The sequence below is a fragment of the Saccoglossus kowalevskii genome, chromosome 18 (assembly GCF_978046115.1).
Source record: "Saccoglossus kowalevskii chromosome 18, keSacKowa6.1, whole genome shotgun sequence".
NCBI classification, from domain to species: domain Eukaryota; kingdom Metazoa; phylum Hemichordata; class Enteropneusta; family Harrimaniidae; genus Saccoglossus; species Saccoglossus kowalevskii.
Genome location: NC_140658.1, coordinates 21,600,355 through 21,625,943, shown reverse-complemented (window position 1 = coordinate 21,625,943; position 25,589 = coordinate 21,600,355). Strand labels below are relative to the sequence as shown.

At 35.8% G+C, this 25,589-nt stretch overlaps 2 protein-coding genes across 2 annotated transcripts; both read right to left on the bottom strand.

Annotated features, from left to right (window-relative positions):
* Nucleotides 1–1,699: 1,699 nt before the first annotated feature.
* On the bottom strand, nt 1,700–9,339 carry LOC144349554 (adhesion G protein-coupled receptor D1-like). The gene is made up of 12 exons (XM_085492997.1): nt 9,247–9,339; nt 8,319–8,439; nt 7,963–8,122; nt 7,086–7,152; nt 6,723–6,789; nt 5,964–6,061; nt 5,631–5,751; nt 4,316–4,357; nt 4,049–4,105; nt 3,621–3,675; nt 2,888–2,946; nt 1,700–1,840 (listed from the first exon to the last, which is right to left on the bottom strand). Exons 1-12 carry the CDS (start codon nt 9,315–9,317, stop codon nt 1,748–1,750), a joined length of 1,011 nt encoding a protein of 336 aa, XP_085349123.1. The 5' UTR covers nt 9,318–9,339; the 3' UTR covers nt 1,700–1,747.
* A 565-nt stretch (nt 9,340–9,904) lies between these two features.
* Nucleotides 9,905–15,312, bottom strand: LOC144349496 (uncharacterized). The gene is made up of 10 exons (XM_078008069.1): nt 15,276–15,312; nt 14,694–14,962; nt 14,088–14,342; nt 13,383–13,451; nt 13,161–13,269; nt 12,485–12,631; nt 11,950–12,055; nt 11,057–11,174; nt 10,505–10,554; nt 9,905–10,022 (listed from the first exon to the last, which is right to left on the bottom strand). Exons 1-10 carry the CDS (start codon nt 15,310–15,312, stop codon nt 9,905–9,907), a joined length of 1,278 nt encoding a protein of 425 aa, XP_077864195.1.
* Nucleotides 15,313–25,589: the final 10,277 nt, after the last annotated feature.

Sequence of the window (25,589 nt, the reverse complement as noted above, 5' to 3'; positions counted from 1 at the left end):
TTTGGCGGTGGTATATTTTGTAATATTGTCATTTGAGACTACATATTAATTATATTTTTTATAGTGTTTCATCGAACGAATACAATGTTTGTATTATTTATTACGCCATTAAACTCGCCGTTATCAATTGTTTAGTCCACAGTATAATAAACAGCAACATACCATTTTCCGTTCACCTCGAGATCTCGCATATTGCGTGAAAAGCGCGGACCGCACGTTTGTCACGAAGATCGAACGATTTGATTTTGAATGTATGTTTCTTTTCATAGCTCAATGTCGTAATGGCGATCCTTGCGAAGGGAATATTGAGATACCCTTACTTCATCGCAATTAATCATCATCAAATGTGTACGAGTATAGCACATTATTAAGCATGGGAATACCCAACAATATTTTCGCGTTTGTCGAATCCCACGCGATGTTCGGAAACCACTACGACGCCATGACCTTTGCTTGTCCTGTTTTTTGGTTCGATTTCATGCATAACGCGGAATCTCAAGGTCAACGGAAAATGGTCTATTTGATTTTGATGTAACATTGTCAGCAAGCCGAGAAAGTGTATTCAATATACGGTGAATTCAGTCCAGAGGCAAATAAACAGCAAATACAACATCGTATTTCTCAATTCTCAGTGTGTTGTTAACAAACTTCGAATGAGTTTACTAGTTGCTGACGTGGTCGAAGCACCGCGTCTGGAAACTCGCTAATGGTTTATTGACAGTCATGAATACATTGCCAAGAATTGTATGTATTGCATCATTCTGTACATATCAATGCACCGTTGTCACAGAAATTGCTTTTTATGTTACATATATGAAAAAGTTATCACAATCGTCGCATATCATAATTATAAGTCGTATATACCCTTGTATCCATTTCATGGAATGTGAAAAAACATGCAAGTATTATGTTGAATTTTTGGTACGTACCATTTAATCAAAGTACACGCGCAATTCATTATATCGTGAAACCAAGAGTATGGTTCAGGATAAATTACAATGCATGAACACATGACATGATATTGAACGAAGGTACTGATAAAAAAAAAACTAAAATTCATTCATAATGGCGCATAAATTGATATTATACTTAAGGTAGAAGCCCAACTCATAAATGCAAACACACAGACTTTATTCATTTTTACAACAAATTGCATTCCTGGGATATAATTATATTGATTTGAAAAAAAGTTAGGGATCATCAACCTAATTTTCTAGAAAATGATGGTTGCATTTTAGTGGGTAGTGGCCATTTTGTCAGTTTAATAATGCTTTCGCCATTGGTTCCTATAACAGAGATATTATTATACCCTGTCTTAAATTGTAGGTGACATAGGCTGAACAAATTATATACTATGAATGTTGGATTGCTTTTTGTTGTCCTGAATTATTTACAACTTTGGGTATTAAAAAAGTGTAAAAAATGCATTCTTTAACATTGCGTTCTATGGAGTTGTTCTAAAAATAGGGATTTTTGAAAAATATTTAGACAAGTTTCTAAAAAACGCCATGCGACACACAAAAGAATGTTATTTCATGGTGCCATTGTCATGCGATTTATGATCAACTTTCGCAATAATTATGAGTTATAAGTAGACTTCTATCTTGAGTGCAAATTAACATTCTAATTCATTCTAATAGTTATGTCATATTAACATATAGAAGTCAATTATCTTAAAATAAAATGAAACTTGATTCGTCGGCATGGTACACCGTTTAACCAATCAACGACGGAGAGAACAGACATGCTAGCTGCGATATGATATTTTCTGTCCTGGGACAAATCCTGCAAATACGTCATCTACCGTTGATCTAGGCGAGTGTAAAGAATGGAATGATATCTGAAATATATAAATGTCGTATAATGTGGTCACGTAACGTGATGAGATTATGTATATTTACTGTACTTATGAGATTATTACGAGGATACCGCAAAGTATGCACCAAGACAGTACAGCGGGAGTATCGACTATCTGAGTGCATACTTTGCGGTATCCTCGTAATAATCTTATTATTATACATATTTTCCTCTCAAGGATACATCATGGGAATGCCGAAATCCAAACAGTTTAGAACAGATTTAGCGAACTTCTTTGGGTAGAGTCAGGTCAAACCCTGGTGGCAGCCATGTTTGTTTCTATTATTAGAGGGCGCTTACGAGCGTTCTATCGAATTCGCGTTTCATAATATGGTAGAATGAAAATACCCAGTGCAAATTTACGGCACGCTGTAACTTATGGCGTTACGGTGATAGATGCATAATAATATTATTTAATGGAAGTGCAGCGTTGTATTATTATGTTGTACAACTATATTCTAAATGATGTCACGTCGGTTAGTTGTGAGTACCAAGCATCTAGAAAAGAGATTTGGATTTTGTGGATTTCCCAGACAAAAAAAAAAATAGCATAGCCGCTAAGTGGCAAGGAGGCTTGCAGAATGGTTACTTATATGTTTGAAACTCAACACTATATTATCGGGAAAATACGAACTTTGGTGAGAAATAGAACAATGCAGGTATACAAAATACAAGTTATGCCAATAGCTGTTTACAATATGCGAATGAATACAGCAGTCAGCGCCCTCAGCGGTGCTCCAAATCCAACACAGGCAGAAACACAATATCACGCGTGCCAGTTTGAGTTACACCCCACAACAGCATGCGCGTGCATGTGAAACGCCGTATCTTCGACTTCCGGGAAAGTTGTCTATGACCTACTCACGCCTACATGTCAGGCTAGTGCAACGACTGTATTGCAGGAATTAATGTATTATGTATTAATGTATTACTGTAACAACATCATTTCCGGTTTACTCTGCACACCTGTCATTGCGTGTCATTACGCACACTATATATATATATATATATGTATGTGTTGTAATTTTACCTGGCTAGCGCTCCGTGTAATCTCCATCTCGTCATCGGAACAGTCTTGTAAGTCTTCATCTAAATAATCAAAATACCGAAGTTAGTATCACACAGTAAACACGTGAGTCAAGCTTTGTTTTGATATGTTTTTAAAGTAGCTCACAAAATTGTGCTTATTTGGGTATCCCTTGCGGCTGTAAAGCTTTGATCTACTTCAGAAAGAAAATGCAGGTCACTGTACATCAAAGAATGATATTAATACTTAAACTCAGGCAAAAAATAAGATTCCAGTAATTTTCGTGATTCCTGCCAGCCTTTTCTTACTTTGTTTTTTATAAATGTGAAAAAAATAGATAAAGAGTTATACAAATATTTATAAAATTATAAATTCATGGATTTGGAATTTTTTTTAGAAAATAACACTTTTTGGTATTCGGAACATTAAAATATTTGTGTCAAATAGAATAACATTAAAATAACTTCGAAACATGCACGAGCAAACATACACACTATAAGAATTACAGCAATTTATGTTTTTCAGTTGAAGGTGTACCATTATCATTTGCTGGGCAAATTTCCCGCTCATGCATGGATATTTTTCAGTTTTGGCTTTGACCTCCTCTGCATTGGAAATGATGGCCCACCCCACACCATCATTACTTCAAACGCGTGACACAGTGATCGCTTTAGAATGCAGTGTAACTGGTCGTATTGCAATTAGAATACTATGTATATTATATCAGCTCGCTTACCTGATTTATTTTTGTTGACAAACTGCGGCTTGCGCTTAGCAACAACAGTCTGAATCTATGTGTGTACAAAACAAGAAAATAGAAAAATTAGCAATTAAATAAATTACGGAAACGTGAAGATGTGTGACTCTGTAATTTATGGATATTTCACTCAAGGAGCCAATCACTACGCAGAATGTTTCACCTCACATAACTGACTGTTGAAGTACACGAAACCTGAAACATGCGTTTGTTATTTGTTTTAAATACGTTTCTTCATAATATATACATATTTTTTTTTTATTCTGAATGTTTCTAACATGGAATAACAACCATGCTTTGTTGTACTTAGATCTATGTCCATTTTTAGGATACGACTTCAATAAAGACTATTACTTACTTACACCAACACAATATATATACGCAAATTTTGGAGAATTATCACTCACCCATGGTTCATCGTTCTCATCAAAAGTTCCTTTCTTTATTGTCCATGCCCGTTTTATCTAAAATTGGATATACATGTATTACACATGCTATAATGTAATTGGGGGTGTAGCTAGCTGTCCGATTTTTTTGTTTCAATTTGCAAACAGTATTTTATCCTACAATCTCTGGGCAGTGACAGAACATGCACATTGGCCAGTCAATTATTTCAGAATTAAATGTTTAGGTTTACATGTGTGTTATACAAACCACTATAAAAATGTACATACCTCTGGATTCCATACAACGTAAAACATGAATGTCAGGAACCCCTAATACGGTGACGAAAACAAGCGTGTTACAATGTTATGGTTTCCATAGCAACATATATGTGCATGCTTTTGCAATATGCACAGAAAAACACAATATTGAAAGACATCTGAGGCATTCAATGTCTCAAACTACCCCCCGGATAAAAAAACTACTTTCAAATAGATAATTTCAAATTTGTACAGAATATAGAGGTTTATAGTGTGCGGAATGACTTTCAGAATGCACGATGTCAATAACCCGACGCTGAGAAAACAAAACAAGTAATTAGTTCTTTAATATTCAATTAAATGGTTGAACTTATAATATGAAATAGTAAATATAGTAATCACCGTGACGCCGCTGTAAATTTAGTGATGTTGAAACAGAAAATGTGCGGTCTAGAGTAAAATACAGCGGTACGTGATAGCGACAAAACGATTATGAAGTCTTGTGCTTTGGGTATACTAACGATGCAATAAGGATGTTAACATGTAATTGTTGGTAATGTTTTTGACACTGTTTGTTGATGAATACACTGGACTATGATTCAACATGAACTGAAAAAACTGTTTTTTGTAGACACGTTTGAGTCTTCGTTCGATTGAGAAACAACATTTTCTAACGCGCATGCGCACTGGTTATTTTGGTATGTACAATGATCACCACTGAACATTGGTGGTTTTGATTACACATCTAACGAATAATCTAGTGAACAATAATATAAATACTTTGGACCATATTAGTCGTATTCAGGCTACCAAAATTACGGGCTACGATTTAAGCAAATTTCATATGTTTACATATCAAAAAAACCCAAGTGTGTTCACACATGGTAGGAAACGCTGTTTAGCATAGGCTTGGGAACTCTCAAACTTTAGTCCTTTTAACTATGATTTCTCAGTACAGTAACCATAAAGTTATACATGTTAGTTCTACGGTTATAAAATAATAACAAAACAAATTCAGGAAGTGCTGATTACGGAATCGCATTTATTCCTCGCGAACAATGTGCTCGCGTTGGTTGTCGTGTCGAATATGGCATACCGAAATGAATAGTTATGAATATAATAGTAAATCTTCCGAACGGTAATTTGGGCGCTTCGTTTGCAAGTGCTAAGTATCTGGACCAGGTCTTAACTTTAAAAAAGCAATCAGATTTAACCTACACTTAGCGTTCTTAGCCCGTACAAAAGGTTCGCGCACGTTTTCTTAGCTTGAGCTAAAGTTTCCGACCTTCTCGTCTATTGTATCTTTAAAGCACATCACAACCCACAAATGACTAATCTACAGTACCTGTAATCCGCCCAGCACCACAAACTGATATGCGAACATTACGTCTGTAAACGAAAGATATCCAAACGCCCAGCATATGCCCATGACCGGATTTAAGAAGATTGCCGCTTTCACCGATGACCTAAAATACATAGAAATACATAAATCCTGATCGCATTGTGAGCAATATACCACTACTTGTTCTAAGAGCAACGCTCACAACGGAAACGTCAATTTAAGGAATTCAATTCTGTAAATATTTCTAGGCAGGAATATATGTTGATCATTAAAATCTTGATACAACACAAACTAAATATGTACCACTCATGAACATACGTCTACATGTATACATACTTTGTCAAATTTAATTTTTCCTCGTCTTTGTAACGGAGCTCTTCTTGTTCTGCCATTATGATCGCTCTCGTACACAGAAGCAGTAAAATGATGTTCATCTTGAAAAAAAAGTTAACACATACACATACGTTTCTTACATTTGATAAATATAATATGAGGTTATTACGATGATACTGCAAAGTATGCACGAAAACAGTACATCGGAGTATCGACTGACGCGCAGCGGAGGTCGATGCGATCGCGTACTGTCTGGGTGCATACTTTGCAGTATCCTCGTAATAACCTTATTATTGTACATATTTTCCACCCAGGGATACATCATGGGAATGCCGAAATCCAAAACGTTTAGAACAGATTTAGCGTCAGGTCAAACCCTGAGACAGCCATGTTTGTTTTTATTACGCTTACGCGCGCAATCGTTCCATATTTGGACTTCGCGTTTCCTAATATTATAGGATCATGATGAAAATACCCAGTGCAATACCGCAAAATTACGGCACGCTGTTACTTATGGCGTCACAGTGACAGATGCATAATAATATAATAAAATGCGATTGAATATAATTGAATAAACTTGAATAGAGTAAAACAGAAGAACAGAAGGGAATAAAATAAGCTCGGGCAGAGCAGAGCATGATTGATCGTCGAGAAGGTGTCTCCTTAATAGTAAATTCTAAAACAAACTAATACACTGGGGAAAAATCATAACTCGTCACTACGAATGAAATGTATATGAGTAAATGATCTATTGTAACTTACACAAAACACAACGCCAGCTGGCCCAGCGAATGCCCAAATAAGGCCATTTTCAGTATCCAGCCAACACCTGAAACACAAAGTAACTTTCAGAGTCTATCAGTCTTATTACGTCATATATGTTTATTCTAGAACTAATCTTTTGAACCTAGTCACGCGTACCGTTTAGTAGAACGAAAAAAAAGGAAAAAAACGCGAAGTTGTGTCATTGTACCATTTTTATACTTGTCTACTTTCTTCAACATAGTAAAGATAGCATTCCTTTCAAATATAATTTATGTAGGTTATCCAAACATTGACAACGTACGCTGGACATGCTAAAATAGGATATCATACTTTGGACGCCGTTTTATGTACCGTACTTACGCGTCATTGTTGCCGTAACTTTGATAGAAAGCACCAGCCGTAACACCCACTACTAGAAATGGAATTCCTAGAATACAATTGTAAAACACGCTTAACCAAGAAGACAACTGTAATCATGATTAGCAGACGCTGTTTTTTTTTCTAGTAAAGACGCGGCTGGACATGCCGCAATTTATTTTTCTCAATTTCGGGTTCTTTGCCCTCCTAGAGTATGTAAATATTTACGGTGAGATTCTTTCGATATACTATGAGATGCTTCCCGATTTTGATGGGTCGATAACTGGGTATTTTTACAATTGGTTTATGCGATGTGGAAATTAATTACTTGATGACGTCGTTAGCTACTGATTTACACAATGTAGTGTGAGCTATGCGTACAAGTCGCTGGGCTCGGGTCTGATAAATAATGAACTACGTAAACATGCATGCAAGGATGATGCATTATTAGTACGGACCATTATTTCAAAACACATGCCCATCCACGTGGTTCATCAAACAAACGATATAATAGAAAATAATACAAACAAAACAAAACTGTTTTTAGTTCAATGTCTTCGGGCAACAATTCTAAATTATATCTTAAGTTGCCCAATTTACCTTTTCAACATAGGGTTCTGTTTTTTTTAGTTAAAAAGGTCTGAAATGGCATATAAAGATGGACGACGTGACAACCAATAACAAGTTTGGCTGTGAATTGAGCATAACGTGATTTTATTTTCTAGATCAACTTTCTCCCATATATATTATACAGTTACTTAAAATTTGTTTAATATTCAACAGTGAAACATGAAAATAAGACACGGTATTATTTTATTAACGTAATTATTATAATATTTTGTGCATCAAAATATGATTATGAATGAACCATGCTGCTTACCCCAACCGAAGAGATAGTACGTTCTTAATTTCACGCAGCTTTCAAAGAAATGGGTAGAATCTGAGAGTACGAAGAGACACTCTGAAAACATCCACCAAATCATCGCCAAAAACGCGAAGTGCATGGCTATACCTATTCCCATACATGCCAAGTCTTCTTTCTAAAAAAAAAGAGAATTTACAACAATTTGATGACATTTCCCGTTCACATGCACAATTAGATTTTGGCTCACATTTAGCGTTTATATTAGTAGCGGAAAAAAATGTGGGATAAAATCGATTCACAACAAACTAATCTAAGTACTAGTATATTAAAAACAACCCATTTTGAGGAAATCTTCCCGTTTTCTCTCTCACCTCTCGGTCTTGTAGAAAATTCTGCCATGGCATATATCCGCTACCGAGAAACAGAAGATAAGCCAGTAACATGGCAACCATCAAATTGATGCGGACATTTCGATGCATTCTTTCTAAGGTGCTGGTGTAAAAAAAAAAAAAAAAAGATTATACATATATTTTGTGTCTCAGTGGAAAGTATTCCAATTCGAATATTTCATATATCTGCACTATATATTTCACCAAGACTGACTGGGGGTGGGGTCTCGTGGCTCTCTCGCCCTCACCGAGATTTCGACGGCCATTTACGTATCAGGTCTACTGTTCTCTTTGAGTAATCCTTACGTTAAAGGGCGGAAGTCGTCGCGCCACGCATGCGCGAGATATTTGGGTCTCGAATAAACAAAGATGGCGACTTTGACTGTTGCGCAGATCAACAAGGATAAACTGAGACGTTTCCAAGCTTTAATTCGTTGCAAGTCGCGCCCAGGTCAAACCTCATACTTGTCAATTTCCATTTGAAGAGCACATTGGATTGTGGGGAAATCAATGTTTATCAACACAAACGTCGCACGATTATATACATATTGATAGCGCCAATGAACTTAAATATCTGTGTTCCTTCCATAATTTACATAATTAGTTACACCAATCAGATAGATCCACTAACAGACACATTTAAATGGCAACAATTGTTCCACAGTAAATATGATTGTTGTGTTCTAATAGAAAGAGAGTAATATTAAAGCGCGGTGGTCGTCGCGCAGCGCGTGTTAGAATTTCATGTAAACAAACAATGTATTTTACACGCGTTGTATACGTCGCTATGAGTCCCATATCGAACAGGACGCGGCACGACGACTACCGCCCTTATTTCACAGAAAGACCAGCTAACAGGTATAAGCTGTCGTTTGACGTTTCGTTACAACGAAAATTAAATAGTACGTACCCCAAATAGAGATATGTTGATATAGCAATAATCAAGAACAGAACCGATACACTACAGCAACACAACGTCATGTAATATAACACTTCGTCCACCTCAACGGGGTACTGTAATGGCACGTAATCGTAGTATATTTAATAATGATATAAAGCAAGCATCTAATACGTGGCATTTGCATAACATGCAATATACACCATACCGAGAGATGTACAAGAGTCGGTCTTTGTACCATGAACTACTTTTCTGTTGTCGACCTTGCTTTTGTTTGTAACGTTAAATACAATTGTAATTTGGAATTGAAATTACCCATGAGCATTTGGTGCAAGAGATTGAGATTGATGCCTTGCTGTCGTCATACCAGCGCGTCGTGTTTTGTGTACAACCTCTCGACAGTTTGTGTTAAACACGGAATTTGAGTAATATTGAAGTAAACTGTGATAACAGTGTGAAATAACTGAAGAAAACCTTCCAATAATGTCGAAAAACACAATTTTCTGGCTCGCTATGTGGTATACGCCGATAGATGGCGCGATTCCACATTGGCTACGCGCTGGCGTAATGTAGTTTATTTACCTGTTTCGAAAGATTCAAACGGTAAGTAATTGTTAGCCTTAAGGTCTGTATCTAATATATTTAAACTACAAATACGCATGACTTACAACTATGTCGGTGACTTGCAGCAATACAGCAAAGTTTGTGGTGTGATTACAAGCACATTTGGTATAAGTAGAAGTCGTCTCCATGACTGCGCATCCTTTGTTATTCCACGCCCCGCCATTCTCAGTACTGAAAATGATATAATTACGACGATAACATAAATGAATGTTAATGAATTATACATTCCCACATACTCGTACAACTATTTCCCTGTGGCATCGGAAATATTATTCCCTAAAACATAGTACAGGTTTTGGATGTGCTATAAATTGGGGTTTAAATGAAGTATTGGCGTCTACGCTTAAATAGTCTACAATCATAGATTTGCATATTCCTAGTTCATTATTACTTTGTGGAATTCGATACGGATATACAAGGAACTAAACACGTTACATTCACGTTCATGAAATAGTGTTCGTTCGATGAAATAATGATTGCTCAATTGCGCATGCGTTTTTAATTGCTGATGCGTACTTTTAATTTCAAATTGCATGCATACGAATGAATCTCATTTGCTTAATTATTTGGCGAATGTTATACCCTTCCAGGAGCGCGAGTGCAAGGCGTTCGATATGCAAATTCACTGCTTAATATTCTCACTTACTTGATTGTAAAATCCCAGAATGAACAACTTGGTACGTTGTAATCGCTCATCTATACAGGAAAAAAATGTAGCTGTGTTTAGATATTAATATACAATTCATATTCGGCCAAGTCATACATGCACAACATCTAATCGTATAACATTTTGGCTGTCCGTGAATTTATTACGATTGAGTGTGAAGAATCGAAACTATATCAGCAGAACAAATTATAGAAACGAATAGTACTTTTCCACTCTGACCAGAGTCATTTAAAACAACGGGAAAGTTGAGGGCGCACTATTATCAATACGCCTTTCCTACAAGTCACGCCATCTTGTGATACTACGGTTATCTGACGTCAAAATGACGTAGTTGGTTGAAACCAATGTCGTTTGAAGTGACATCTTGGTGTAGTCTTCTAATTCAAAGCAAGGTTAATATCTCAGAAACATTTTTTTTTATTAATGGACGATAACAGATGACAATGACCATGTGAGCGTCATTCCTTTTATCCGTTTACGTCACATGAGCTATTTGTCGCCAGAGGGCGCCACTTATAGAAAAATACTCACCGATTTGTCATTTTCCAAGCAGTATATGACTGACACGGGAACGCTTTCAGATCCAGACGTAGGCGTTAAACTGAACGATATCAGTTCATCGGACAGTGTCCCGGTAACATTGTAATGTCTGGAATGATACGGACTATATTAATGAAATAGATTGGAGTGAAATTTAATATTTCATTGATATTGTACGCTGTTGCACACAACGATAGATTGCGGCATTTTTTTTAAAACTACTGTAGCATACTTTACTTTTGCTTGGAATAAATTTTTGAATCACTCCTTCAGCGAAAATAAAATCCAACGAATATACCTTTTCCCTATATTTTACATTCAACTCGTCAACAATCAGTGAAAATAAATCCCATACAAAACTCCCAAAAATTCTTTTCAGCAAAAATTAATTCCAGCTAAAATGTATTTTACAGTAATTAACGCCCCGGAGATAGTCTTTGGTTTTCCAAGAATAAAAACCCAAAACACCGTTACCACAAATCGCGCCATCTAGCGACAAACAAATTCTGTTACAGGATTTACAGGAACTGTGCGATCTGTAAACTATTAAATAATCAAGTAAGACCATCTTCAGTAAAATGTCCCTATTGTGTAATTTTTTCACTGTCGTCCTTCCTATAAGATGACCCTTTTTGACCAACTATGCAATCGACCTAGTAAATTGTTGTATTGTTTGTGTTGTTGTTTAATAATGTATATCGATGGGTACATTAAATGTGTACTCGTGTTTACCATCACGAATACTAGTGTATATGCGACCAACAATTTTAGATTTTAAATCAGAATCCAATTTGACCATCAACATGCAATAACAAACAACACAAATATTAAAAAATACATGTGTGTTTTTTCTTATTGCATCCCTATTGCAATATTTTACTCACACGTCATTAATCATCTGTTCTGCGCATGCGTCCTCTACGTCATGCCGTGGCATCTGTTTGGAAGTGTGGCGGTAAACAGCGCTAACTAACGATATACCATTAGAATCTAGTAGAAATGCAAACTATTTATGACGTCACAACGTATTACGTAATGTGAATAAATTAAAATAAAATAAAATAAAAGTAAGCGTTGTTATAATTGTGTTAGCTTAAAAGTGTAGGTTATTGGATTCTAGGCATTAATTGAAGTGCATGTGAAACGCCCACCTGCACATTTATGTTTTGGGTTTCTGTAGCACTGAAATGAACGTTTGTGAAAAAGTTTCGAGTAAAATCGAGAAAGAGTCCGAGTTATAGCCACTCCCATTCCTGCCGCAGTCGACTTTTTTTTCCGACTTTTATTTTGTAGTTCTCTTAATTAAAATATTTGATATATATTACTTCACAAGAAATGCAAACGTTAAAAGTTAGGAAAATCAGAGGATAACAATAGAGTTTGATGTATATGACTATCATTCTGCGCAGAATCACGAACCTTTGAAGCTATCATCGATTATAGAAGGGTCAACAAATATTCCCTCACAACCATCGTCATCCAAAGATAATTTAGCACCGGTTTCTGATATAAACGTCCACCCTGTCATCAAGAATTCTCTTGGTTTTGCTTCTTGGATGTGATATTCTAATATATAACAAGATGATATATAATAAAGTGGGTTAAGATATCGTGTACATCAACTTGTGCACTGTGTTCGTTATCTCCGCCATTCTGTGACATGTTATTGAGACCTTCGTCGTAAGATACTGCTTATTTCCACACCTGTCCACCATTTTGTATTAATTTTGTCGTTCATTTTGGGTATTAGAATGTATATTCAGATTTCCATGATCCATGAAGTGATGCTTTCACGTTTATTCCTATTGAAATTGTTCCAAAAATACCCATTTTTGACATTTTGTAACATTTTCACTTCATTTAATAGGTCGAGCTAGGTTAAAAACCGAAAGCAATGATTAATGTTTATTTCTGATTGGTTCAAACTGATGGTGGTGACATTTGGCATAAATGATTAAACAAACAAATTTTTTCTGGCGGGAAGAAATCTATCTGTGATTATAATAAGATGACGTATAAGTAGAATAACTAGTGACGTCACGAAGCGCAACAGCCAATCACTGACGTCAACAATGACATTATGGTTGCAACTCACGAATATTCTTGGATGTGACGAAGACTTTTTGACCTGGTTCCAGCAAATGTGCAATACTTTTAGAAAAATCGTCAACCGATTGAATCACCACAGATGGTCCAATGAACTCCTAATAAGAATACAAAAGTAGACAATAACTACGACATCGAGAAAGTAATGGATAATGAAAACGCAGCCGATATCAACGGTTAACAAAATTACAGGAATATCAATCAGACTGACCTCCTTGATTAATTCCCATTTCGCTTTGTATCTAGTGTCAATCACGCCATTAGCTGATTTGACGAACGCCTGGAAAATGAAAATATAAACTATTACGATATTATATAGCGTAATAATTCAATTCAATATAATACTATTTATTTCACTTGTACGTGTATTAAATAAAAGAAATGAAAACAACGTCCAACTAAAATCAAATGTATTTATAAGTTCAATATACATGTATGTATATATGCAAATCAATTTATTAAAATATAGCGCGAAAATTTTTGAGATATAAATATAAATATGTGATATATTTTGATTTGTCACATATCAGTCGACAGTCACGTAGACACCACGTGATATATATATGTAACAAGTTGAGATATAAATATGTGATATATTTTGATATCGCACATATCAGCTGACAATCACGTAAACACCACGTGATATATATGTAACAAGTTGAGATATAAATATATGATATATTTTGATATCGCACGTATGAATTGACAATCACGTAGACATCACGTGATACATATGTAACAAGTTGAGATATAAATAAATGATATATTTTGATATCGCACATATCAGTTGACAATCACGGAAACACCACGTGATACATATGTAACAAGTGAAAAGTTGAAACATTCGGGTCCGTTTCCTTGAACTTGAGAGATATGAAAGTTTCGTCACTGTTTCTGTTGTTTCTATGTAACTCACCCTAACTACAGACGGCAAGTCAAATCCTTCCAATTCGAAGTCATTCTTATCAAGATTGGCGAACGTCGTTGTGGCCACGTCATTTAAAAACATAGTCGTGCGGATAATTTCTGCAGTATTCATTGACATATTACCAAAGCCTATGACGTCAGCAAGAAATGCTAGAGTACGTTTGGCGTCTTCCACTCCGACACGTGACCCGAACGTACTTGTTCTGTTGTGGTCATATACCTCATAGTAAATTTTAGCCAATGCCTGCAAAAAAAATAAAAAATAACGAATAAAAAAAATAAGGTGACGTTATCAGATGACTTTGCGACTTCTCAATAATTTATACAGTGCATTCAAATACAATATAGATAAAAACATATATTTTGTGATATGTGTTGTTGTTTGATACTGTATGTTAATAACCACGCAAGATTTAGAATTATCATAAACTAAAAACGTATTTCTTGTTGCCACTATCTATTAAACGTTCATTGAAAATAAACAAATTCTAAAACGCATGCCTAGTGAATGTTCAGTATAATTAAAATTAAAATATTTAATAAATTTATTTATAAAATTACAAGTAAACTAATACAATGCGAATTATGTTCTCACCTCGACTGGAATATTTGAATATTTTGTCCACATTGCCCGCATTTTGTTTCGGAAACTTTTAGAATAATCCGCCAAAAGCTCTTCTTTACGAGTTTTAGGCAGAGTGTCGTTGGTTTCACCGACACGGATAACAACACCGTTAGGAAGAGTAATAATGTCACGTGACTGCTCCGTCGTTGTGACGGTTGTTGTGATTTCTGTTGTCGTTTGCGAAACTGTCGTCGTCACCGTTCCCGGGTCTGTGGTTGGTGCGGGTGTCGTAGGCGGCGCTGTAATCATAATCGGGATACAGTAATATTAGCCACTTTTGATTGGTGCAACACTTATTCTTTTCCGGGGTAAACACCAGTTGTTTAAAACAAGTCCCATGTAAATCAGACAATTTGAACAATTAAAAATTGAGATCTTTTCCCAATATGTATTATGTTCATTGTCTGAAGTATGTCGAAAATAGAATTGAATATACTAACAATTTGGCAATAAGTCTTCGACGAAACTCCAGTTTTAATTCTGAAAGGTTATACGACTTACCTTTCCGCTGCCACGGAATATTCTCGTCTGACTCTCGTCTCAGTTACTTACCTCTTATCTGCATTCTCTCACAACTCACGGGACGCATGGGGGTCTATATACTCGTTACAGAGTAAAACGTCATATTGTCACTATGGATACCACAACTACCACCAAGGGATGAAACTAACATATCATATTTAATAACGCCGGGTTACAGCGGGTTAAAGTGTCACGTGGTGGTGGTGGAGGGGGGCTTACACAATGAAGGTATTTGGATTGGCCGTCATTTGGGTGTATACTTCTACTTGTTTCGCGCGTTGTATTGAATCACGTTTTTGGTATATACGAGCCTATGCCAGGCTCGTGATTTCGCGTGTACGAAAAATAAAAATCACGCGACCACATATAAGTACGTGCTTCAGTGTGACGGACGGATTTCATATTCCAGAGCAGAACACATTGTGCATGCGGGGTGTTGATTTTCAGTTCCGTTCCAAACAATGTTCTCCATATTCAGGTCTTCGCAGGGATAACCTGAAGAAGATAATCACAAATGAATAAAAAAAAACCAATACTACTCCCAAGTATTCTGCTATGAATATGCGCGACTAATACGTAACAAGGATTTAGTTAAAGCGGGGAGTCGTCACCTGCGCACGTAGCAGATGGTCATAGTGTGTCGTTGTTTACAAATAAGCGTCTATCAGCGTTGTTACCGTCGCTTGGAACTCATACCGCGCGTGCGCAGGTGACACCGCTCTGCTTTAATAGTAGTGGGTGTGTCTCCATCGCTCATTAAAATTTGCATATAACATTAGCGGGTAACAAAGACTATGATAAAGGAAAGAGTGGTATAAACAAAGATCAGTGATTACTTGAAATCGATACCAGGAAGGGGGGGGGGTAAAAGAAAAGTTATATAACATTTTATTATTTAATAACTTATTAAAATACATAAGTTTGTCCAACTCCCTGTGATATCACCTAATAAACTGCATCACTATGTGTTAGAAAGTGTCCAAAAAAGAGTTGTATGTGCGCCCGTCACTGGTTCCCGAAATCTCTTGGGTGATAGTGACGTCGTCGAAATTCACTTGACCACACAGCAGTACGTGCTTCACTCAATTCGGGCTCCACAAGGCGCACTCATGCTGCGGAGTGCGGATTTTTTCATAAGTAATGCTCTCGATATGTTCTTGTACTTGCACGAATAAGCTAGAGTAATCGAATAATAATAACAAATAATTATTAAATAATTATGGTAAATTATTTTTTGTTTGATAATTTACCTGTAACTTATTTACATAGAATAGTATATTTTTCATATTTATTATCATACGTCGGTTGGACAACAATTATCAATTTATTAATATAGTAGTATGGTACATTTCATTGGGGAAATTTACAATACTTAGCAAACAATGTAGATAAAGTACACAAGATACATGTAAAATAAAAAAGTGGACATTAAAACCGCGGTAGACAAGTTGGTTTGCTAACGTCATGAGTCGGGGAGGGCGTTGCCTAGGAAAATGTTGTAAGGCGTCGTGTAAACACCTGGCAGCCTCAAGAAATGTCACAGCTGTACAAAATATTAATATAGACTTATAAGGCCATACAAAGATGAGCACCCACCGGGATATACTATAGACTTTATTTGGATATACCACAGTAGCGTGTATTCCAGGGTGACGTTTTGTTGTTTGTATGTCAGTTTCACTATCGATTGCTCGTTGAGCTACCATTTGGATTCCTGTGTGTCATTTGTCTACCGTGACCAGGCGCATTTCTCGCGTCTGTCGTTCAGCTGTACAGGCGGTACTTTACACTAAATTCGATGGGGTGCGCGGCGTTTGCCAGTGCCATGTACGCTGTAGTATTCATAGTCTAGTATTTCATTTATTTATATATATATTCTATATAAAACATGATATCGAGTATAAATTCAGAAAATGCGTGAATATCTACGGAAACGTTGCCAAACACAAAAAGTAGCTCTGTTCTTGAGTACAAGGGCGCGAATGGTCCGTGCTTTTCACATACTTATCAGTGATTGTCCTTATGGGCCACCGTTAAATTCACCCGGGGGAAGAGTCTGATTCGGTGCGTTCTGTCGAGACTTGGGAACTTATTAGTGGCGTATTATATTTGGAAGAAGCACACTTGGCACATCTACACTAAAGCCGTCTTCATTCTTACATGCATATCCAGTAATATAATGTGACAGTGACGTCATTGCAAAGATACACCCACCCCTTCATAACAGAAAATCCTGCATCCGTTCTTACACTGAAAAGACTAACAAGGCCATGTTTCTATGTCAATTTCACTATCAATTGTTCGTTGAGTCACTATAATTGTAACACGTGGCTGAATTTACCTTTTGGGTTCCTGCGTGTCGTGTGTCCACCGTGACCAGGAACATTTCTCGCAAACTGGAATGCTTGTTTAAAAACTTCGATATAATCACGTGACACAAATCGGAAGACCATGTTGCATTGCAGGGGCGTGCCCAGAATTTCGTTTCACCCGACTCAGTTTCTTCAGGGGGAATACAAATAACCCAGTTCATACAAATATTCAAATATTGCGGTTTTTGTATTTTATGTTTTTGTACAAACTCAACGAACCACCTGGATCTGATCTTAAACTGCGTCCGCCGGAAATAACCCCGAAAATGTGAATGTTCAATAAACTGAAGACATCGTCCGTTCTCGTTTCGTATTGATCTCGTATATATTGGACACTAAAACTGGAATTTTATTACTTGAACATTAAACATGAGAAAAGTTAATCTATTGTATTATTTGCGTGGGACTATGGTGCTATTAACTTGAATCTATACATGTTATTGTTGCCCTTGTTACATTCGATCCACCAACAGCGATCCATCATGTGACTGCTATATAAACAAAATACATTGTCTTGACAAAAGTCATAGTTTTGCTCTACTAAAAAATAAAAACAGTTACAACAAGTAAAACTTTTTGTTTGAAACATTTTAAATTAGTTCTTTCAGTAGAATAGATTCTATACCAAATTAGAGTACTCAGTTGTCAAATCCCAATGAAGGCGGCAATCTGAATGATACCCAAAATAAAAAAAACTTGAATAAAAACAGAAAAAAGTAATCACCAATTCGTTGCTGAAAACAAAACTTTACCTGATCCTTGGTAACATTTATATCGCCTGCCAGTGGAATACAATGGAATATCAACAGATTCGCTAGTTAGTCCGGACGCCGTACTCTAAACCTGGAACTGTGTTTTTCGGGACATCGGGTATCCAATCATAGGGAAAATGAAAAAAACAAAAACAAACAACAACAACAAACACGAAAACTGTATTTTCCGCGGTCATAGTCGTCTCATCGTGTGATGTAATCTCAACTAATAGCGATGTACATTTGATAAACTGCTTGTAATCAACAATCGGATTGAACACAGTCATATTCAGCTCATTTTAAACACAACAGTCAATATGATCCAGAACAGACACAAAGTAACTCCAGTATTCAATTGTGACGTCACTGGCAATGAAGCAACAGATGTAAACACTCCTATTCTGTAGTTATTTACACGGTCCACTGTAGATCCCCAATTTAAATTTGTTGATATCTGAAATTAAGTTACTCAGTTAAAGTTCGGGTTGTCCGTTCATAAGCGCTCGCATGGCCCAAGATCTGTTCCCCGTTGTGCCCCGTATCTTTGGACCTACGACGTATGTAATCAACTACGCAGGTGAACACGTTCACATGGGATATTGTAGAATTAACACAGATCAATAAACTAACGACAAATATCGATTAAATAATAATATTGTAATAATAAAATAAGTTGTTAATTATTATTTTAATACGAAGCAAATTCTAGAAGGTATATCGATATTTTGTTCAGGTCTTAGTTGATTGATAGCCAACAGCTTAAGACTACAAAGAACGAGATCGATATATATCTACTGATCCCGGTTGCCATAGCGATTTACCAATTGTGTTAAAGTGATTAATTGGACGAGGTGTGGATGGGATACAGTACATAATGTATAAACCTTGTTTTGTATTTGTATAGTTTTTTTACAACTATTTATAATTGAAAATGTATTTAGATGCATATTTAATTTGCATAATGTTAAAATGTACATAAAATGAGTACTTATGTTTGTTTGTAATTTGTATTTTGTTGCCGTTTTACTTTTTTACTTGAGGGTCGGCAAGGGGTATTTTCGTAAGCTGTAATCAATTGTTTTTATTTTCGTAATAATGTAATTTAAATAAATAAAAAAAAATCGTAGACATGGGCAAGTTGTAAAATGTAATCAGCTATTTTATTCGTCCGTAATTTGTACAAAGATCTTATTTTTTGTAAGCGTATATAACGTTTTCCACATTAAATGTCGCAATTCGTACGCAATTTCAAATTTTGAATCTCAAACACAAATTATCAAATATATTATAAAAATGTAAATGTAAATAGGAATATGCTTTAGCTGTAAAGAGTAAAAAAACATTTTTTTACTGTAAATGGAAATTGTATTTCCTGTAAAAACGTAAAATGCCTGTTTTATTTCCTGTAACCTGTACGAGCTATCCCTTTTGCCACCTTCTTGCGTGTATATGCCACTGAGTCTGTGGAAGAACGATACAAGTATTTAACCGAACCTGTAAATATAGTGTAGTATTTTGCTAATACATGTTTTAGGTTGTTAGAAATGATATTTGTGTTCGTAAGCTGGGCTCTAAATAGCTACATATTCTGATATCTTCTCTCCTTATGATGTACTCATTCGTACCACGTGGGGTCATTATCGCTCAGTACTACAGGAAATGACAAACGTCTACTCATTCTCCAGTCATCGACTGAACTTAAAGGGAAAGTCAACCCAAACAGCATAATGCTCCCAGAGAAAGAGCTCTACGAATATAAGAGAAGGCAATTTACAGGTTTTTTTTATCACTTTTCATTCTCTAGATATTCAACTTTTCATTAGTATTATGTAGTCCGCCATCTTAATTCTCCAACAAAGGATCTTTTGCCGAAGAATCAAGATGGCGGACTACATAAATTAATCAAAATTTGAATATCTGGAGGATGAAAAGTGATATGAAAAAAAAAAAAATGTCAATTGCACGTTCTTACATTTGCCGAGCTTTTTTTTTCTGGGCGTACTATGTTGTTCACTTTAACTTTTCCTTTAACTTACGTAACATTATGTAACACTTTGAAATACATATGCCATGCGCTACGTTTCGTTTCGGATAAGAAGAACCAACATTGAACCAATCTGAACGGCACACCCTTCATTTGCATATATGTATGCAACGATTTAAACGGGACACTCCCATTGGAAATAGTTCATTACGTTAATGTAAATTATATTTAATTCAATTTGGTTATTATATCACTGTTTTATACTACGCCATGCAGATTTTTATCAGCGTATTTTTTACTGTTAATGGCGCTTTATGATATATGATAATCTACATTCTCCATGCTTGAGAACTAGAAAACATGCATTTCTAACTTCTAACATGGCCAGCGAGAAAAAACATGACCTTTATAGTCACACGTTATTATTTCACATTTTTTTTTTCAGAATCAGAAACGAGTGAACTTTGGTATCGGAATATATTGTGCCATTGTAAAGCTGTCATGGGCTAAGTGTCAGGCAATTCAATAGATGCTTCGTCGGGAGGTCCAGTTACACAGACCTTGATACATTTCTCGCAGGTTTACGTTTCAAAAGTGTTCGCGTCCTTTTCTGTAGTGAAACTGTTTACCTCCCTCTTTATATATGGATATATTTAATTTCAGCTACACGAGCTCCACATATGCAAATAACCCTGCTTTGCGAGTTTATTTTCTTTTCAATATCGATAGCTAGTCTAATTGTGGCGTGAAACTTAAATCGACTACTGAGACGACAACACCAACTCTCGTATTCATCACAGTGAACAGTTCATCACAACTATCGCTAGTGACCTCAAAACAACAACTCTCACTTCATTTGTCGACCAACATTATTTCTCTAATTATTACTGTGATGTGCATACGTATTGTTGATTCAATATCGTTTAGTAGTCACTGTAATTCAGTGTTTCTTCGTATTCCCACGATCGTTATTGAAACGAATAGTCTGATTGGATACATAATCATTACGCGATGGCTCGTCACAGCCTGGCTCGCGTCGTTTTACTTAATTGACAATTTTAAACAAGAAATTAGGCCACGCTGCTTTTTAGAGGGCGAGTCGCAATTTACTTAAACAATGGTACCATCCTGGGAAAGTTAACACATTGCAACATGTGCGAGTGGTTGCCTCAAGTATGTTAATAAATGTATATGCATAAACATATGAGTTTATGGAGGCTAAGGATAGGATACGTAATAGAGACATCCATCATCCGGTACCTTACGTGTTGACTGGTTTGTGACAGATGGGCAATGTACGTAGTGGTGCATAATAAGGTTGATAGTTACTAGGGTGTACAATTCGATGATATTCGCTGAAGATCTCATACATCTCTTATATATAAACGGCTGTAAAACAGGTGTTAATCCGAAAATTCATTGTCTATTCTAAATACGCACAATATGAAAATTATATCAAGTTCATCCCCCAAAAAACTAACTAGAAATTATAGGAAAAAATGACATTACAATAAAAACAATCTGCAAAATACAAAATAGTGATAATGAAGTTAAAATAAATCTTGTTAATGACTGGTCCTGGCAACGTTTGAGGGATCCTAGCTCCGTCTTTGAGAATGCTGTTTTTAGGAATATATGCAAAATTTGAGAACATTGTCAGCAGAATATGTTCTTAGTAAAAACTAATATAATTTAACAAATAAAGGCCGAAATGAAAATGTTATGACAATTGGGGTTATTTACGAGCACAAGGAAACACTTCATTTCGGACACTTTTTTTGGTAATTTGAAAGTAGCCCCTATTTACGATTTCATGATTAAGATTAACTCCTTCCTATGTCAAAATCGGAACGAGCGTGTGGAAAATGCCATCACACAGCCAAAATTCACGAAACATATCAGCGTTTTAGGTCGAATTTTTATATAATGTAATTAAAAATTAAGGTAGAGATGCAGTTTATTTGGCTTGCTTTTTAATTGAGTAATTAGACAATGAAGATGGTATTATATATCCAACATGTTATATATTTTCTGAAAGCTTATTATACAAACTTTGTAAAACTTGTCTTTATTTTAAATATCCAGAATGCGTTTTTGATTTTGGGTCAAAAATATGCTTTTTTGGACAAAAGTGGTTTAAAAAAAATTAGCTTAAAAACTTCAAGTCCATTTGTGGGTAAAATTACATCACTGGATACCTTGGTATACTACTAATTCAAATGCGTCCACTCATCTCTCTAACGACTTTCAAAGTCGCACAGCATGACCTCAAAGTTCACTCTTTTCTATTTTTGCATAATTTATATATCCATGCTAATTGCGGACTTGTTATTTTTGTTCCACTCGCCGTAATAAACTGTCCGGACGCATTTTGAAGGGGGAACACCTTGTCAATAATGTGTGAAAATTTCGAGGCAAATGGCCAAAGCGTCTATCAGCTATTTTAATTTAAAACCCAAGAATTCACCAAAAATAGAAGACGAGAAAAAGGCTAATTTGCATATTTGCGCGTTAAACCGGGATTTACTGCTTTGTCATACTTTGTCATACTTTCTAGACTATTGAAATTGAAAGTTGACGTATCGACATAGACATTTTATGTAAAATCGTTGGACCAGAACAACTGCTCTTGAATATATAAATCAGAAACACGTCATTCATACCAGTGTTTTGATGGGGTCGGTAAAAACACGTGGCAATGCCCAGTAAATATGACGTCATCTCATGAATTATTAAACAGGGGGCGGTCCTAGGAAGGTGACCTTTTATCACGATCAAAACATCATGGCTTCTCTTCGATGTATTTTCAATAAAAAATCTACGAGTATTTCAGAGCCTATGGTTTACCGTGAAGAGTACAAAGTGGGATATTAAATTATTTATCCTTGATGATTTTTATGTAGTATTGAGAACCAACTCCAGGAAGCGAACGCACACTAATGAATAATCGCGTAATCCTAGAATCGAAACGCGAGGCACAGAAGTTTTGTTCATAGTTTCCAATCCCATTTTTCCCACTGCAACATATTTGTTAAATGAAATATTTGAATTATGTCCGTTTTTTAAGGAGGCATTTTTTTATTTTTCCGATTTTGGCAACGCCTTATTCAGGGATTTTCTAAGACAGACGCAGACAATCAGTGCACGGATGTACGTACAAAACATGCTGTTGTACTACCGGCGACGGTCGCCTGCAAGAAGAGAGCTCCAGCTCCCAACGTAACAGTTTTAAAATTTCGACCGGTTTTAAATAATTAGTGTTGGAAATCTGACATGTTTTAAGAGTGCAAAATTAAGGTGCATTTTCGAGCGGTCGAATTTTTCTGAATAGAAATCGGCAAATGAAAAAAATAGGAGTGCTACTGCTAAACAGTGTGCTTCAGTAGTTTAAAAAAATGGAATGTCCGTCAATTTTACGTAAACTTCCCCATTTTTCACGGAAAAAGCAAGGGTCGTGGCCGTGTTGCAGGCTAAAAAACTCAAAAATCAAAACAAAATCATCAATCAGTAAGTATTATGACAAGGAAAGCAAAACATCAGACGCGGAGAAGCGGTCAGCGCGTCAAAAGAGTTGTTACCGTAATGTATCAAGTTACCTCTCTCTGTGATTAAATTTTTATTGAAATTATTTGGTTGTTTTCAATTAATTTTAGCGTACCTTTGCAATTTATTTTAGCATTGTCAGTTGTTTGCTTCATTGAATTAAACGGAGTTCGTCCGGTTGCAAACAAAGCTGTCTCGCATCACCGAGCAAAACTTGCGAATGATCGAAGTACAGGTACCCATTTGACAAAAGATACACAAAAGTTTGTATCTCCCCGACCCAGTGCAATATATCCGGTTAGAATCAAAGCTCACGTGTCCCTTATTTGAGGGACCAGACTCTGCCGTAAATTCGGGATGGGATTTAGAAAAAAAATAAAATGGGACTTTTAAGGTGTATTTTGGCGTCATTTCAATCATACCTAATGCCTAAAATAGAGTCTAAGTTTTACCGTAGTCATTGACGCCTATTCAAGAGTATGATGTTTATTGTGACTAGCGTGAATGGGTAAGCTTCGTTTCGACTATGAGCAGTTATCACTGTAAACAATGTTAAATTATTCTTCACATGCTCAGTTTATTTTTTGAGAACAATTATTTAAAAATAAAATCTCTCAGTCAATCAGAAACTCGGATTCATGCCTTCAGGGAAAGTCATGTTTGGACGCTCACATCGATTTGTTTTTCGTTCGGTGGGCTGATGCCTTCAGTGTAGCTTTTGCATCTTCCGACATAGAAATCATCTGAATCTTCTTTCTACCTCTCTTTCTTTACACACCACGCATAATGTAATGATAAAAATTAAGAAAAAACGCTGAGGAAATATAATGTTTGGTTTGCTAGCGAGCGAGAACTGATTTGAGAATAATTGCACATGCACGTGAATTGAATGAACTATGACCCGTACAATCTCGATTTGCATATTGTCAATCAAAGGTCTTGTTATTTGGTTACTCATGCAAATTAGGCAATTGGACATAAACATTGCCACGTGTGAGTGTTTTTTATTTTTAACCAGAAAATAAACAGCAATTTTAACGGTGTTCCGATAAGAATTCATTGGTCAAATTTTCACAGAATGTTCTTTAGATAAAAATCTATATAAAAAACGAAAAAAACTATTTTTGATTGAAATTCACAAATAAAGTGCATCTCTACCTTAATTCAAATTTGAAGAATAAGTTTCAAACATGGCGTCTATATGGACAGAGTTTACTTTATTTTAACCGAAAATACTTTTAGGGTGTTTTTTATGCAATTTATTTTTAGCAATTTTTGATAAGCTGAATGTAAAATCTAGGAAAAAGGTATATTTGCTGGTTTATATTTTCACTGAATCACCCCTTCTGTGAAAATAGCGAAAATAAAGTATTTTACAGTATTCATAAACGTTACTCTGACTCCGGTACAACTTTAGTAGAGTTTTAGCTAGATTCAAAATTATATTGCCAGATTTATAAACAAAAGCAATAATTGCGCACGACGTGTTTCGCGATATAAGGCTGCAGGATATGCTCAAATTTGCACAAAAATGCAAAGGCAGCCGTTTACTTTCATGTAGTTCTTTCAAACTAACACTTATTTCTGTCACGGAGGTAAAATAACTCCATATTTCTGTTCACATCATTCTATTGAAGCCTGATTCTACCCGGGGATTCTACCAACCTCAGACTCGTCATCTGAGTACCAACAA